At 37.3% G+C, this 16,549-nt stretch overlaps 1 protein-coding gene and 1 pseudogene across 2 annotated transcripts in view; both read right to left on the bottom strand.

Moving 5' to 3' along the window:
* Positions 1-16,549, bottom strand: part of LOC106878883 (serine/threonine-protein kinase SIK3) — a 321,329-nt gene that overhangs the window by 19,551 nt on the left and 285,229 nt on the right. For both annotated transcript variants that reach the window (XM_089352409.1, XM_089352410.1), the window contains exons 4-8: positions 14,380-14,541; positions 9,019-9,143; positions 5,907-6,030; positions 2,863-3,095; positions 657-831 (exon numbers count right to left, since the gene is read on the bottom strand). In XM_089352409.1, coding sequence (XP_089208535.1) covers positions 657-831; positions 2,863-3,095; positions 5,907-6,030; positions 9,019-9,143; positions 14,380-14,541 — 819 coding nt within the window. The remainder of the gene's footprint in view (positions 1-656; positions 832-2,862; positions 3,096-5,906; positions 6,031-9,018; positions 9,144-14,379; positions 14,542-16,549) is intronic.
* Positions 14,928-15,025, bottom strand: LOC128247951 (U6 spliceosomal RNA; annotated as a pseudogene).

The following is a 16,549-nucleotide window of genomic DNA, read 5'->3' as shown; positions in this document are numbered from 1 at the left end:
GTATTTATATATATGAAGACAACTGGAGATAAGCTGCTCAAACACTTTGTCAGGGCCGCCGATCTTCATCCATTTGTGATTGATTGGAGCCTAGTGCAGCCATCTGGCTCATCAGTCCTCAGTCAAACCATCCGACTCATGCCAGCATGGAAAGCGGACGCTAAACGATTATTATGATAATGATGATGATGATATTTTGTGAGGGTACATGGCCTAGTGGTTTTGGTGTTACACTCATAATCGCAAAATTGTGGTTTCAATTCCTGGACCATGCTGTGTTTTGTTCTTGAGCTAAACTCATGTGGTTCTGTGATCACTTCAACATCTGGCATGTAGTACACACTGTACCAGTTCATGCAATACTGATTTAATGGAGATATTGAACCAACATGCAGCACAAATATTTGATCACTATAAACAAATCATCAGTGCAGGTTGTTCAGTAAGAAATTGCAGAAGTCTTTCTCGGATTATGAGAGACTACCATCAATATGTGTGTGTGTGTGAGAGAGAGAGAGAGAGAGAGAAAAAGAGAGAGAGAGATAGAGAGAGAGAGAGAGAGAGAGAGAGAGAGAGAGAGAGAGAAAGAGAGAAAGAGAGAGAGAGAGAGAGAGAGAGAGAGAGAGAGAGAGAGAGACTGATTTACTGAAACTTACCAACACCAGTTGTGATACTTGAACGTCGCTCAGTTCGAGTAGCAACAGGTAAACTGGAACCAAGAGTGTCTGGATTAGACAATTTATTGGTTAAAGTCTTTGGGTGTCGTTTACATTTGTCTAGTAGAAGATGGTAGATGGCACTATGGTGGTCGTATGCTTCAGTTTTCACAGCCTGGAATGATGAGGGACAAAGGTCAAATCAACATTAAACATTTCAAATGTTGGTGAAGGAAAACACTTAACATATGTACAATTTGTTGTGCATCATCTTATACTCTGAACAGCTAAACAATGATGATGATGATAATAGTGATTATCATAAGGATGATGGTTTATCTGAACCCACGATTAAATTTTTCTCTGACACCTAACAGAAACCACATCATACAATAGTCCTTTTTCTTACGCTTTACAGTTCTGATGCAGGAGCTAAGACTAGTTTATACTTCTTACAGTACTTTAGAAACTAAGAAAATTCTTCAGAGATATTACTCTGGCCTCTATAACAAAAGGGACCAGATCCTGAGAGAAGGACTTTCTTTGGAAGGGCTAGGAATGATTTATTCAAAAGAAATCTATGACATATTTATATTATGAGGTCATATTATGCTTCCACTTGTTCCAGTCAGTTGACTGTGGCCATGCTGGAGCACTGCCTTAAAAATATCTTAGTCAAAGAAATCGACCCCAGGAGTTATTCTTTGTAAGCTTAGTAATCATTCTATCGATCTCTTTTGCTAAACTGCTACATTATGGGGATGTAACCATACTAACAATGGTTGTCAAGTGATAGTGGGGAACAAACAGACACACATATATATTTTATATATATATATATACATACACACACACATATATATACATACATACACACATATACACACATAAATACACACATACACACACACATATATATACATACATACACACACACATATATATATATATATATATGACAGGCTTCTTTCAGTTTCTGTCTACCAAATCCACTCACAAGGATATGGTCGGCCTGAGGCTATAGTAGAAAGTGCTTGTCCAAGGTGCCATGCAGTGGGACTGATGTGGTTGGGAAACAAGTTTCTTGCTGGAACCATGTGGCTGGGAATCAAGTTTCTTGCCGCACAGCCACGCCTGTGTATTCAGTAAGGAGCAATATAAAATTATCCTTGGAGCAGTACTTATACTCCAGCTTCCTGCTCACAGGTATGCTGTCTTGTCTTTTTTCTGCCTTTTCTATTGCTACTAAAATGGTTTCTGTTCCTTGGAGCTGGATTGTCTCATACATCCACCACTCAGGCAACCCTAACCCACTCATCTCTCCCCTCTTGGCTCTGCATTAATCAGTGTTATTTCCTTGGCTCTACACTTTCAAAGTTATGTGAAATAAGAGATCCCTTACTTGAAAGACAGGTAAAGGTTAGCAACAGAAAGGGCAACATTGCCTCAATAATATGTACTCATCTAACCCTGCCAGATTGAAAAACCAAACTAACAAACCTATGAGGCAAACACACTTCTCTTCTCAACTATTTTTTCTCTTTCACACTCCTCCTTTACTCCTCTGATGAAAGACTACTGTCTGAAACATCTAGACTCTTTCCTTTCTTTTTTAAGTATTAAACTAACACAACATTTATTAAAACTTGTCCCTCCTGTGTTGTCTTTTATCTTTTTTGCCCAATGCTTCCACAATACATCATGCTGAGTTAAAAGCAGCCAACATTTTGAGCCATGAATAACTAGCACTGGAATTTTGGAGAGAGAGAGAGAAAGAGAGAGAGAGGGAGAGAGAGAGAGAGGGGGAGAGAGAGAGAGAGGGGGAGAGAGAGAGAGAAAGAGAAAGAGAGAGAGAGAGAGAAAGAGAAAGAGAGAGAGAGAGAGAGAGAGAGAGAGAGAGAGAGAGAGAGAGAGAGAGAGAGAGAGAGACTCTCTTTCAGCTGAGTGGACTGGGGCAATGTGAACTGGAGTGCTTGGCTCAAAGATAAATTGCACAGCCCTGTGCCAGAAATTTAACCCATGACTTTGTAATCACGAACCCAATAACTTAACTACAAGGTCACACATATTCACACACACACACACAAACATGCAAATGAATGAGCGTGGAAGCTCTACTAAAAAGAGAAAAGAACAAACAAACAAAAGTAAATATATCCATAAAAATTTCAAAAGACATAGGAAAATAATATCTATGAATGTTCACCTCAACAGTTCGTTCTCGGTCCAGTTTAAAGCTCTCCATGTAGTTGAGTACCTGCTCATTCAGATGATTGGTCTCCTGGCTCAGTTCGGACGAACCATTACAATTCGAGATAAGCTGCTCAAACACTTTGTCGGGGCCGCCGATCTTCATCCATTTGTGATTGATCACTTGTTCTATCGATATCCGTTTGACCGGATCAACTACTAACATATGGCTGATCAAGTTCTCACATTCTGTATTAAGTATGACAAAGACACAGACAGATCAGAGAAGAGATAAATGAAAGAAATGAATTATGGTTACTGAATGCTGGCAGACATGTTATGTTGCTGGTAAAGAGTCTGATGGTAAGAATATATAAAACAAGACAAAATTACAATATAAGATACATCAGTCCCTTGGTTTACATGACACTCAGTTTGCAGGGTTATGTTTGGGGTTGAATAATCTCCTAAACACTTTATGTACACAGAAGGGCATGCATAGTTGTGTGGTTAAGACAGTCACTTTTGAACCATGTAGTTTTGAGTTCAGTCCCACTGTGCATCACTTTGGGCAAGTGTCTTGTACTATAACCCTAGAATGACCCAAAGCCTTCAGTGAATTAGGTAAACATGACAAAATGTGGAAGCCCACTGTATGTGTGTGTATGTCAAAACAAAAGATTGGAAAACATTTCTGGTGTTATTTATTCACCATTACACATGTTTCATTTGCTAATAGGAGTAAAAAAATTGTACATGTAAGAGAAACATGTAAAACATCTATTAGCAATCCATCAGACTGAGAATCAAACAATTTTTTCCAGTATCCTGTTTTGATATGTAATTACTCTGCATAACATATTTTCCAGAATTTTCAACTCTTATGAATACCTCATACATATATAACATCTACATATGATTTTGGAGTACTGGAATAGATAAATGTGCTTCAAGAGGAGGCAGCTTGGATTTTTACCCTATCTACATATTATATATATATATATATATATATATATATATATATACATATATATATATATATATATATATATATATATACATATATATATATATATATATATGGGATGGTGGTAAGTGTGGACATGTCCATCTCAACACTGCTTGACAACTGGTGTTGGTTTGTTTACATCCTCATAACTTAGTGGTTTGATAAAAATGATACAATAGAATAAGTATCAAGCTTAAAAAAAATAAACTACTCTGGTTCAATTGTTCAGCTAAGCCCTTCAAGCCAATGCCACAACATGGCTGTAGTCCAATAACTAAAACAAGTAAAGGACAAGATCCAGGGCCACTATCACTTTGTCATTTCTGTCTCGGATGAGGGACAGCTGCATAAAGTGCTGATCTCTAATTGTGGAGGGAACCTGTGGAAAGGGTAGATACATGAAGACATGGGATGAAATGGTGATAAAAGATCTTCAGAGGCTGGGCCTCACTGAGGAGATGAAAAGGGACCAAGACCTCTGGCGATTTGCTGCACTTTCGGCTGAGAGCTCTTTGATTTGCAGCTGCTGGTGCCATTTAAGTGCACTCATGCTGGTGCCACATAAAATACACTCATGTCAGTACCAGATAGGGTGCACTAATGCCAGTGCTGCATAAAAGCACCCAGCACACTCTGTAAAGTGGTTGGCATTAGGAAGGGCATCCAGCCATAGAAACCATGCCAAATAGACAATTGGAGCCTGGACAGCTTTCCAGCTTGTCAGCTCCTATCAAACTGTAAAACCAATACCAGCATGGAAAACAGATGTTAAACAATGGTGATGATGATGATGATATTTATTTCATTTTACTTACACATCACTTCTTTGACAATGAAAAAGGTCATATTTTGCACTAACTTAAAAGTTAGAATTAATTTTTTCTATATTTTGTTAAATAATTTCAAAACTGAATAATAGAGTTTTGAATGTCAAGAAAGTTGATTTCTCTAGAATCAAGAATGAAGAAATTAAAATAACTTCAGCTACGAAGAGCAAAAGATTTTAATTTAAATGAATTGTTAGAAAAATTACAAGAAATGGAGAAAACATTAGAACTAGTTGAATGATTGGATCTCAAATAGCTTTAAAACACACATCATGTAAATGTACTAACATTATAGAAACAATGGAATAAGTACTACTATTTTGGATAGTAAAGGAAATCCTATATTGTGACAGCAGCCACATGTGTGAGTGTATGTGTGTATGTCTATATATATGCATATATGTATAGATATACCATGTCCACTCATAAGGCTTTGGTTGGCACAAGGGTATCGTGGAAGACACTTGCCCTAAAAGCCATATAGTGAGCTTGAACTTGAGTCAATACGGTTGGGAAACAAGCTTCATAACTACACAGCTATGTCTGTGCCTGGATGAACAGAGACTATATTTTGTCTTCTAGCTAAAAAACAAAAGTGAGGGGGTATATTTGGTTGGGTGAGGGAGGAATGGCACTTGTCAGTTTAAGAACCACTGGACAAGTTGAGCATTGTATACACACGCATATACATCATCATCATCACCATCATTTAATGTCCGCTTTCCATGTTGGCATGGGTTGGATGGTTTGACTGAGGACTGGCGAGCCAGTTATAAAATTGTAGTGGTAGTGGTGGGGACAGTAATAAATATTTGGGGTACAGCATTATTCATGTGAAATAAATAACAAAGAAATATAATAAAAATAACAATTATGTATGTAGGACTTTTGTAAAAAAGTTGAATACAATATTATGATAGGGACTTATTTTAGTGGCAGCAATAATGACAGCAAGATTTTATTTTCAAATGTGGTGATAAAAAGACGAAAAAAAGAAGAAGAAAAACTTCAGTAAGATGTAATTGTTTCAAAAGTGAGATGCAAAGAATGTGTTTCTTGAACAAATGGATGTAGAATGTAAGTCGACATTTGTTTGTTTATTGTATATATTTTTAGCAAGACCTTGCATCATGCCATAATTGAGGTCTATTGTTTGTTCTCAATAGAAAGAGAGAGAGAAATAGAAGGAAGAAGAAGAGAGCAATAAATGTTAAACATATTTACCAGTTGACATAAAAAATGGAATGTTAAATTTGCCGTTGAGTACTCGGGCCCGTAAACTCTGCAATGTACTCCCATCGAAGGGAAGAGCTCCACACACAAGGACATATAAAACTACGCCTAAACTCTACAAAAAGAAAACAAAAAAGAAGGAAAATATTAAAATAAAAAAGACAAAAAAAAAAAAAAAAAACTAAAGTGGAGCTTTTGAAAAAAATTCCCCAAAGAAATATTAGATAGAAAATATGACAAAATGATAACAAAATCATATCAAAAAATTTAGACAAAATCACAGCAAAAGAAAAAAATGTTCGTAAATTTTCAAATGAATAAAGAGGCACAGTGACTGTAAAGTTAAAACCGTTTTGATTAGAAGCAAAGGTTAATGGTTGTAGGAGAGAGCTATACTAGATTGTATTGATAGCAGTGTGTGTGTGTGTGTGTGTGTGTGCGTGCGTGTATATATATATATATATATATATATATATATATATATATATATATATATATCTGTGTGGGTGTTTTTTCAAAACACTGTCTGGTTTAAAAAGCCACATCAGACGCCATGAACAGGCTAAGGTGTAGGTGCAGGAGGTGGTCAAACTCTGTGTAAGGAGTAGACAACCACTATATGTGTATATATATATATATATATATATATATATATATATATATATGTATATATAATTAATAAAAACACACACACACACACACACTATATATATATTATACATGCGTATATTTCATTGCTGTAATCTCATTGTTTTACATCCACTTTCCATGTTGGTATGGGCTGGATGGCTAATTACTCCTACACAGATCAGACGAAAACAACTCATGCAAAACTTCTATTTTAGGTTGGTTCCTACAGCTGGATGCACTTCCTAATTTCAACAAGTTTTCAGAGTATAGTGGATACATTTTATCAAGCCAAAAGAAAGAAAGAAAGACAGAAAGAAAGAAATAAAGAAAAAAAAGAAAGGAAAAGGAAAGGAAAGAAAGACAGAAAGAAACACAAACACACACACCATAGACTCATGTTTGCATCCGTACACACTGAGACATGTAACAGACAAAAAGAAACACACCCACACCCACCCTAACAGTGAAGTTGTGCCCTAAACCATGTTATACATCTATACTTTGCTAACCTTGCCACCATCATCATCAACAACAACATCATCATCATTTTAATGTCCACTTTTCTGTATTGGGTTTGAGGAAATTTGCGCAGGAAGATTTTCTGTACCGAATGTTCTTTCAGTTGCCAATTCTCCCTGCTTCCACACAAGGAAATATTTTCCCCAGTCCTTCAAACAATAAACAACTCAATGGTTTTGACCAGTTCTCATAAATGATTACAAACAATGACATTATTTGTATGGATGGTGACTGTCTTTAACTAGCATGCATACATCACAACAAAGGGAAGCCACCCACACACGACAGGTTTCTGTATAGGTTCTGCCTACCAATTTCACTGATAGGGCATTGCTCAGCCAGCAGCCATAGTAGAAGATAGTACTATACAGTGGTAACGAAACCTAAACTATGCAGTTCTGATTATTTCTTTCTCCATTAAATGCAAACATATTGAAAATAACATGATACAGCTAAGAAGAAGGGTTATAATCACTCCAGTCTTTAACAGCATTAACCACTGTGCAGGATTTCCATAAACCCAGAAGCTATCTGGTGATTGCTCCACTGTTTGAAGAACATCAGTCACTAATCATTTCAGTTCTTCAGTAACATTTCACATTTATCTAAGCATTGTTTTTATACACACACACCTATGTGTGTGTGTCTTTGTGTCTGTGTTTGTCCCTCAGTACCACTTGATAACTGGTGTTGGTGTGTTTACATCCCTGTAGCTTAGCAGTTCAACAAAAGAGATTAATAGAATAAGTACCAGGCTTAAAAAAAGAAGTACAGGGGTTGATTCATTCGACTTAAAATTCTTCAAGGTGGTGCAGCATGGCCACAGTCTAATGACTGAAATGAGCAGAAGATAATTTCTACTTCTATAAATTTTATAGCTACCCCCAAACCTTCACTACTGGAAGTAGTTAAAAAAAAAACAAACCTTTTGTCAAGGTGTGGCTGTATGGTAAGAAGCTAGCTTCCCAGCCTCATGGTTCCGAGTTCATTTCCACTGCATGGCATCTTGGGCAAATGTCTTCTACTATAGCCTCAGGCTGACCAAAGCCTTGTGAGTGGATTTAGTAGACAGAAACTGAAAGAAGCTAGGCTGGCATGTAAAAAACACCACTTGAGCATAGCCGTTGCCAGTATCACCAGACTGGCCCTCGTGCCGGTGGCACGAAAAAGCATCCACTACACTCTCAGAGTGGTTGGTGTTAGGAAGGGCATCCAGCTGTAGAAACTCTGCCAGATCAGATTGGAGCCTGGTGCAGCCCTCTGGTTCGCCAGTCCTCAGTCAAATCGTCCAACCCATACTAGCATGGAAAGCAGACATTAAACAATGATGATGATGATGATGACGATGATGATGATGACGATGATGATGATATATATATATATATATATATACATATGTGTATATATGTACATATTTATGTGTGTATGTGTGTGTGTCTGTGTTTGTCCTCCCACCATTGCTTAGCAACCAATGCTGGTGTGTTTATGTCCCTGTAAATTAGTGGTTCGGCAAAAAAGACCGATAGAATAATTACTAGGCTTACAAAGAATAAGTTCTGGGGTTGATTTCTTTGACTAAAACCCTTTAAGTCAATGCTCCAGCATGGCTGCAGTCAAATGACTGAAGGAATAAAAGAAGAATTGCTTTCAAGCTTCTACCCCTTCTCCATGAACTCAGTAACACAGTAGACAATGACATTTGGCTGATGTTACCACTGCTCCCTCCACACTCTTAATATTTCTTTACTTCATTAATTCCGTCCCTTACTAGGCTAGTAAGTTAGAACATACAAATAACAACAGTGCAGAAATGTAAAAAGAATGAAAAAAATTGGGTGATTAAATATGTCTGGAATTAATGAAAAGTTGATTAATTTTCAATTAGATTTATACACTTGAATTTATTTTACAAAACATCCCAAAACAGGAAATGAAAGCCAAATCTGTAACATACCCAGATATCTACTTTGGGTGCATCGTATTCCCGCCCTTCAAAAAGCTCAGGAGCAGCATATGGAGGACTTCCACACCATGTCTTCAAAAAACATCCTGGCTTGAAGTAATTGCTGAAACCAAAGTCTAAAGAAAGAGAGAAAAAACAAAAAAAAATTAAACAGTTAAAATAAATAAATACATAAAAAGGAAATATGCAGTTGAAGAATTTGAGAAACTGAGAAGTAATTATGGTAGAACAATGGTGTAATAAACACTCTATGGTTTCTTAATGAATAATTTAAAATGTACTGATATACTGCATAATGAACAATTCAAATTTACTAATATATTTGTTAATTAAGATTTAAAAAAAGAACAACATGTAAATGAAGTGTTGAAAGTAGAGAAGGTATATAAAAGTTATAATGTGTGTGTGTGCGTGTGCATTTATGTATTTGGGCATGTATGTGTAAGTATGCACACATGTGTGAATGTCTGTAAATATGTGCATGTTAGTATGTATGCTCTTCCAGACAGGAGTTTTAAATTGTATTTTTAGACAATGATTTTAATTTTAAAGAACAGAGTCCCATTTGCTTCCTCATCTTTTTTGCAACACTTCGCCATTTAAATTCTAAAATTTTGTCCCAAGTAGCATTGTCATTTGTAGCATATGAATTATGGAGTCATGTTCCTTCTTGAAGAATACAAACAAATTCAGCCATAGTGTGATAGGCAGGAATTCCATTCAGTGTACCCAATGAAAGCTATAGACACACAAGAGGTGCAGTGGAATAATAGGAAGGTTGACAGAGAAAGTAGTGTTTGTATATGGAAGATGTACAGGAACCATAAAGTCTACAGATACATGAGAAATTGATTTTCTCAAATGCTCCAGAGGCTCTCTAGAGACAGTGGATAATTTCTGCTACCTAGATGACCTAATTAGCAGTGGAGGAGGATGTACTGTAAGTCTAATTGTTAGGATAAGAGTACAATGGAGAAAGTTTAGAGAGCTTTTGCCTCTGTTGGCAACCAAAGGTCTCTCTCTCTCTTTGAGTGAAAGGGAGATTGTATGATGCATGTGTATGAACAGCAATGCAAAATGGCAGAGAGACATTGGCCCTGAATGTAGGGGACATGTGAAGACTAGAAAGGCATGAAACTGGTATGCTTTGCTGGATGTGCAATGTCAGAGTGCTTGTATTGAGAGAAATGTTAGGCATAAGAGGAATTAGATGCAGTAAGAGAGAAGACTGCACTTGTTTGTCATGTGATATGGATGGATAAGGACAGTTGCATAAAGAAGTGCTGATCACTTAAAGTGGATGGAACTTGTGGAAGAGGGAAACCCAGGGAGACATAGGATGAAGTATTTAAGGCTGATCTCAAGACACTGAGACTTACAAAGGAGATGCCAAAGGACCAAGATATCTGGTGCTTTGCTGTACTCAATAAGACCCATCCACCACAGCAGAACTAATAACCTAAAACCACCTTGGTATGCTTGTCCGTGAGGGGCTCTGTCCTTCTCCCATTTCCATCCTCTCTGCCTTATCAACCTTCCCCCACCCCCATTTCATCCCCTAACACCCATCACTTCTTTACCACCTGAGAGCAGAATAGGTATGTACTAGATCTGCTGGCTTTCTCAGTTACCTGTCTTTCCCCACCTCAGACCACTTCCATTTCTCATTATCTTCCTCAGCCTACTGTCTCCACCGATCACCTCCTTTCTGTACTGTTCTCCATCATTAACCCTTGCTTACTTGCTATCACCCTCAATGCCTTCACATATCTACTGCAACCCCTGCTCCCAAGCCCCCTCTATATTTCTCCCCATCATTTGCTGTAGTCACCTCGGTCCTGCCCACTCACCCAGTCCTAACCTCTGTATCACCTCATCTATTCTCACCACCCCCAATGTTACTTGAGGGCATGTCCAGACATATCTTCACCATCATATCTCCTACTATTGCTCTCTTTATCTTACTTTCTGACTCACTATCCTTTCTTTTCCAAATGTATCTATTCTACAGCAAGATACCTATCTCTGTCATTCTATACCTCTAATCTCTCAAGTGACACAAAGCTGCACCTCCTCAATACTACTTCTCCCCTTCTAGTTGAGGGTTTTGTCTTGCAAGGTTCATGATCCTTTATAGGGTCTCCAAAGTTGTTTGGTGAGAGGGAGGCTGGTATTCTGAAACCAGAGACCAGATCTGAATGCTTGCAGCACAGTGGATTCCACTAAAGGCATGAAACATACCAGGTGGTGGTTTTAAACTAGGAGACTGATTAAGTCTGCAATCTATGAAGGCCATGGTTGGATTTGAACTCAGAATGTAAGGAGCTGGAACAAATACTACAATGTAACTGGTCCAATGGTCTCAGTTCCACCAATCCATGGCCCAGGATTGGTACCTTTTGTTTATTGGCCTTGAAAAGATGATCAAAATCTATTTAATTTAATTGTATTAGTATAGCTGGTTTCCTTGAATAATGTTGAATTATAACACTATTTGGAATATGACCTTCAAAGTAGCATCACAGAGCCACTAGTTAAAGCCAAATACATAGACAGATACATACATAAACACTTGGTTATGTTTGTAACAATATGGAAAATCTAGGGCCTTCAGAAAAAGAAATCAACTGGTGAACATGCACAATACAAATTCAGTCTGTAAGCATAATGGTAATAAATAATATGCAAGACTTTTCTTATGTAAACTTTTCTCAAGTTCAACATGTAAACTTGTTTTTGTTATATATATTCAAACGGAGCTTTGTATCTTTGTTAGAAACCAGCTCCTTGCTTACAGGAAAACTTCAAATAATTAAAAAAATAGATGAGAAAAAAAAACAAAAAAACATTTGTACATAGATACTGTTTCGCTAACTCCCAAGCTAACATCAGGTATTTATGATAATTGCCTTTCCTTTTGGTTGAATTAGAGTCTAGATTTAATCCAGGTGAGTTAGCTGCTTTAACAACATTCAATATAATAAAATCAAATGAGATATTTTCAATATATTTTACAAGCTTGTCTGTCTTTTGTAGGAAATAACAATTACCTGCTCTCTACCAAATATACTTCCTTTTTAAAACCAATGTGACAGAAATCAATATTGCAAAAGCATGTTGGTGAAAGAGAGAGAAATATCTTTGAATAAAGACAAGTTTGATAATAATTTTGGAGGAAATTTATAACAATTTATATAAGTCTCAGTAGAGAACCACTATTCTACATTGCTAGCCAGTTCAGTCAGAAGAATGACTAGTCAAGTACTTATTTAACACCAGATGATTAGTCATCTTAGAGCCTGCCTTGATAAACACAACAGCAGGTAGAAAGAGAAATTTATATTTTAATAAACAACTTTTATATATATTTTATTAGAAGAGAAGCAAGGAGTAAGTTCAATTTAAGTTGTTCCCTCCCGGTAATTATGTATTGGGAAACTATTTGTGAAGCATTCTTGGTTAGTGTATTTGTTTAAAATTAGGATATCATTTTTACCACCAGGCATCAAGGAAGTCAGCAAACTAGCAAAATCAATAATGACTGAAATACAGTGACCTTACAGGATTTGTTACAGTTCTCTACATGCAAACCCTACTGAGCCCAACTTTGCCTTGGACCTGTCCAAAGTTGAGTATTGGGATTGATTCTTCTCTTTCTCCTTAGGCTTGCACCAGTAATTTAAATGTTCACTCTTGTTACATCATGTCACAGTGATTTTATTTGAGAATTGCATTAAGGATACACATGTCTGTGGAATACTCAGCCATATATTATCTATTATCATTTTCCTGAGCAGGAATTTAGTTGGTTCAATAACTGAAAGTGCATTATCGAAACCACCAGAGAATCCATCTCTGTCCATTAGGTAGCAATGGTTAGCTATTTTCTGACTACAGAGAATGATGTAAAATTAAGTGGAAGTTAAAAGTATCTAAGGTAATGCAGTCCAGTCTACCATAAACTTTTTAATTAATTAGAATTACACTCATAATGAAGATAAAAATCATTAGCATCAATAATAAAGTATTGACATGAAAGCAAGGAATATAACTCTGAAACCCTAATTCACTAATAATGAATGAATGCAATGAGAGCAGTGTTATGCAGGGAGGGAATGTGACTTTCAGTAAAGCCAAAAGTCCTTAACTGTATTAACAGACCCTATATAACATGAAGGGAATAAAATGAAAGAAAGATGGGGGATCAGGATTTTATTTTGTTACATTACATGTTCATATTTTCAATAGAAAGTGGTGTATTGGCAGAGCTGTTACAGTGTCAGAATGAATACTTTGAACTGTCAAATCCCACTTAAGTAAAATTTGTTTTCCATTCTTTTGGGATTGATATAAAAAAAGTACTGATTCTAACTGGTGGAACGGTGAAACATAAGATTATCAGACAAAATGCTTTGTGGTTTTTGTTCTAGCTTTTTGTGTTCCAAGTTCAATTCCTACAATGGCCTTCTTAGGTGCTAGATTTAATCGGTGGTAGATTGAACAGATTGCCTCACAGCATTTGCTTCAATCCTCTGAGTTCCAAGTTCATTTACCTTTCATCCTTTTATAGTTGATGAAAAACCTCACCAATCCACAACAGTGGAGTGGTGGAACTACAAGAACATCAGACTGGATGCCTTGTATTTGGTCCAGTTTTTATGAACTGATTTCAAATCTGACTTTGGTTTATTTGGGTGGTAGACTTAGGCCATTTCCTACTTTAACACTGCCACCTGACACCACATGTACCTTTAGTGGAGTCTTTTCAGTTGCAGGCATTCAAGTTAGGTCTCGGGTTTGCAGGTACTTTCCTCCCTACCTCTCTCCCACAAATCTCAGAAACCCTATAAAAGGTATCTATGGACACTGCCTTCTCTTCTGACTTAAAAAAGAAAATCTGGACTAGCTTCTATTACTAAATGAAGTTGTATGGCTGTGTGCAAGTGTGTAACAAGGACATACAGACACATTTGCAGAGTATTGTAGATGTGGTAGGTCAAAGGCCGAGAGTCATGGCTCTATTGTACAGAATGTCATGTATCATATGACTGAGTTAACAACAACAACAATGACAACAAATACATGGCTACAAGGTCAAAAGAGGATCCCCAGGATTAAGAACAGAATTATTCTCAGTGTTGTGACAATTACATCACAAGTAAAGTCAATAATTTAAATAGATTTAACCATTAATGAACATTAGATGATATAACAAAGCTTATCTCTGCTGTTTGATGTTGCTCAAAGGAAAAGTAATGAGATATTTGTGAGTGAAACAAGACAGAATGTCCAGCTGAACAAACATTAGGCTAAAATACTGGCGAAACCGAGCAAACAAACTGAAAAACCTACCAGCAATTTTGATATTTAGGTTAGCATCCAAAAGTAGATTTTCAGCTTTTAAATCCCGATGTACCACGTGATGTTTATGACAGTAGGACACTGCGGCAACTATTTGTTTAAACTTCTTACGTGCTTCTTTCTCGTTCATTCGACCATGAGCCACCAGGTGATCTGTATCAATAAACAGAAATAATAAAACAATAAATACAGGGACCTGTCTATAATATTGCAGTTTAATACACAACAATGCATGACATTTAGCTTGTGTCGTTTGTACAATATTGTACAATAGTGCAGCATAGAATATGTGTTGATAATAATACATGACAATTTTGAACTTTCAAAAGGTGTGTGTGTGTGTGTGTGTGTGTGTGTATGTGTGTGTGTGTGTGTGTGTGTGTGTGTATCAATCTCATTATCAGAAAATATCCCACAAAATAGAGATCTACCTCAGTTCTACTCTTCTATGTAGAGCATGTGTTTGTACACACACACACACACTTACTTCTGCATTAATGTATTCATTTGCTTGTGCATTATTTTATGAATGGGTGCACATAAATATAATATTCATGAATTTGTGCTTCATCCTTCTGTAGGTGCCAAACTAATCTTCTTCGTATAATTCCAAGGTGTTAGATTCATGATTATAAATAAAACCACGAGTTCAATTCCCGGACTGAGAAGAGTGTCAGACGAAGAGCAAAGCACTTCATCTGACATTGCTCCAATCTACACAGTTTGTAAATGAGTACCAGCTGAGTGCCAGTGTAACCTTTTCTCCTTCCAGCTGTCGTAACTATCATATTCCACAGGTTCAAGGGTGGAAGGGCCAAGAGGGTGTCAATGTTGTCTCCTTGCCACTATATAGGAACCTAAAACAATAGGACAAAATGTGTTACAAGCTGCCAGGTCATACGCACTTGCAAGCGACAGCTAAGTTATGTGTAAATGTAATTACATACACACACACATGTATAGAAATGAATGGGCGTGAGAGGAATGAAAAAAAAACAGTGTGCAAGTAGGAAGACTTTGCTGTTTATAGACATGCGATACATATGGATGATGACAGATGAAGGAAGAAGTGTTGAATGAATGAAGTGGAAAGATCTTAGGGAAGAGGAAGAAGTGGGTAGAAGTGGTGAAGGTGGATCTTAACAGGCTGAAAGGATGACAAAGGAGTGCAACAAATCAGTGAAGCATTGTGATGGAGAATGTAGATCTAACCCAAGCAAGCATAGAAGAGTTATGAGGTGATGGTGGCGGCGATAATGATGATGACAGCATGGAAGCTATCAAATATAAACACACATGTGCATACACAAGGACAGTTATACTTGCATGAAGCACATGAAAATACACATTGACAAACCATTAAATATGCATATTATATATACACAAGTAAATGATTATGTGTGTGTGTGTGTGTGTGTGTGTGCATGCACAGGTGTGACTGTATGGTTAAGAAGTTTGCTTCCCAACCACATGGTTTCAGGATCAGTCCCACTGCGTGGCACCTTGGGTAAGTATCTTCTACTATAGCCCTGAGATGATCAAAGCCTTGTGAGTGGATTTGGTAGAAGGAAACTGAAAGAAGCCAGTCACATATGTGTGTGTGTGTGTGTGTGTGTGTGTGTGTGTGTGTGCATATATACATAAAGGAAGGTTAACCGGGAAGATAGCTTTCATGTGCAGTAGATGCACAGGGGCAATAAACATCACAGATACTCAGAAAACAGATTCCATCAAATGCCAGGGGGGAGAAAGTAGAAGTAGTTGATTGCTTCCGCTACCTAGGTGACCAAGTCTGTAGTGGGGGTGGATGCTCAGAGAGTGTTACCACTAGAATAAGAATAGCCTGGGCATAGTCCAGAAAGCTTCTACCCCTACTGGTGACAAAGGGCCTCTCGCTCAGAGTGAAAGGTAGATTGTACGATGCATGTGTGCGAACTGCCATGCTTCACAGCAGTGGAACATGGGCAATGACTGCTGAAGACATGCGTAGGCTCAAAAGAAATAAAGCAGGCATGATCCGCTGGATGTGTAATGTCAGTGTGCACACATGACAGAGTGTAAGCGCCCTGAGAGAAATGTTGGACATAAGAAGCATAGGATGTGGTGTGCAAGAGAGATGTTTGTGCTGGTATGGTCATGTACTATGGATGGATGGATGAGG

The sequence above is a fragment of the Octopus bimaculoides genome, chromosome 5, assembly GCF_046866305.1.
Source record: "Octopus bimaculoides isolate indiv1 chromosome 5, ASM4686630v1, whole genome shotgun sequence".
Classification (NCBI taxonomy): Eukaryota; Metazoa; Mollusca; class Cephalopoda; order Octopoda; family Octopodidae; genus Octopus; species Octopus bimaculoides.
This window is presented reverse-complemented; position numbering and strand designations above follow the sequence as displayed.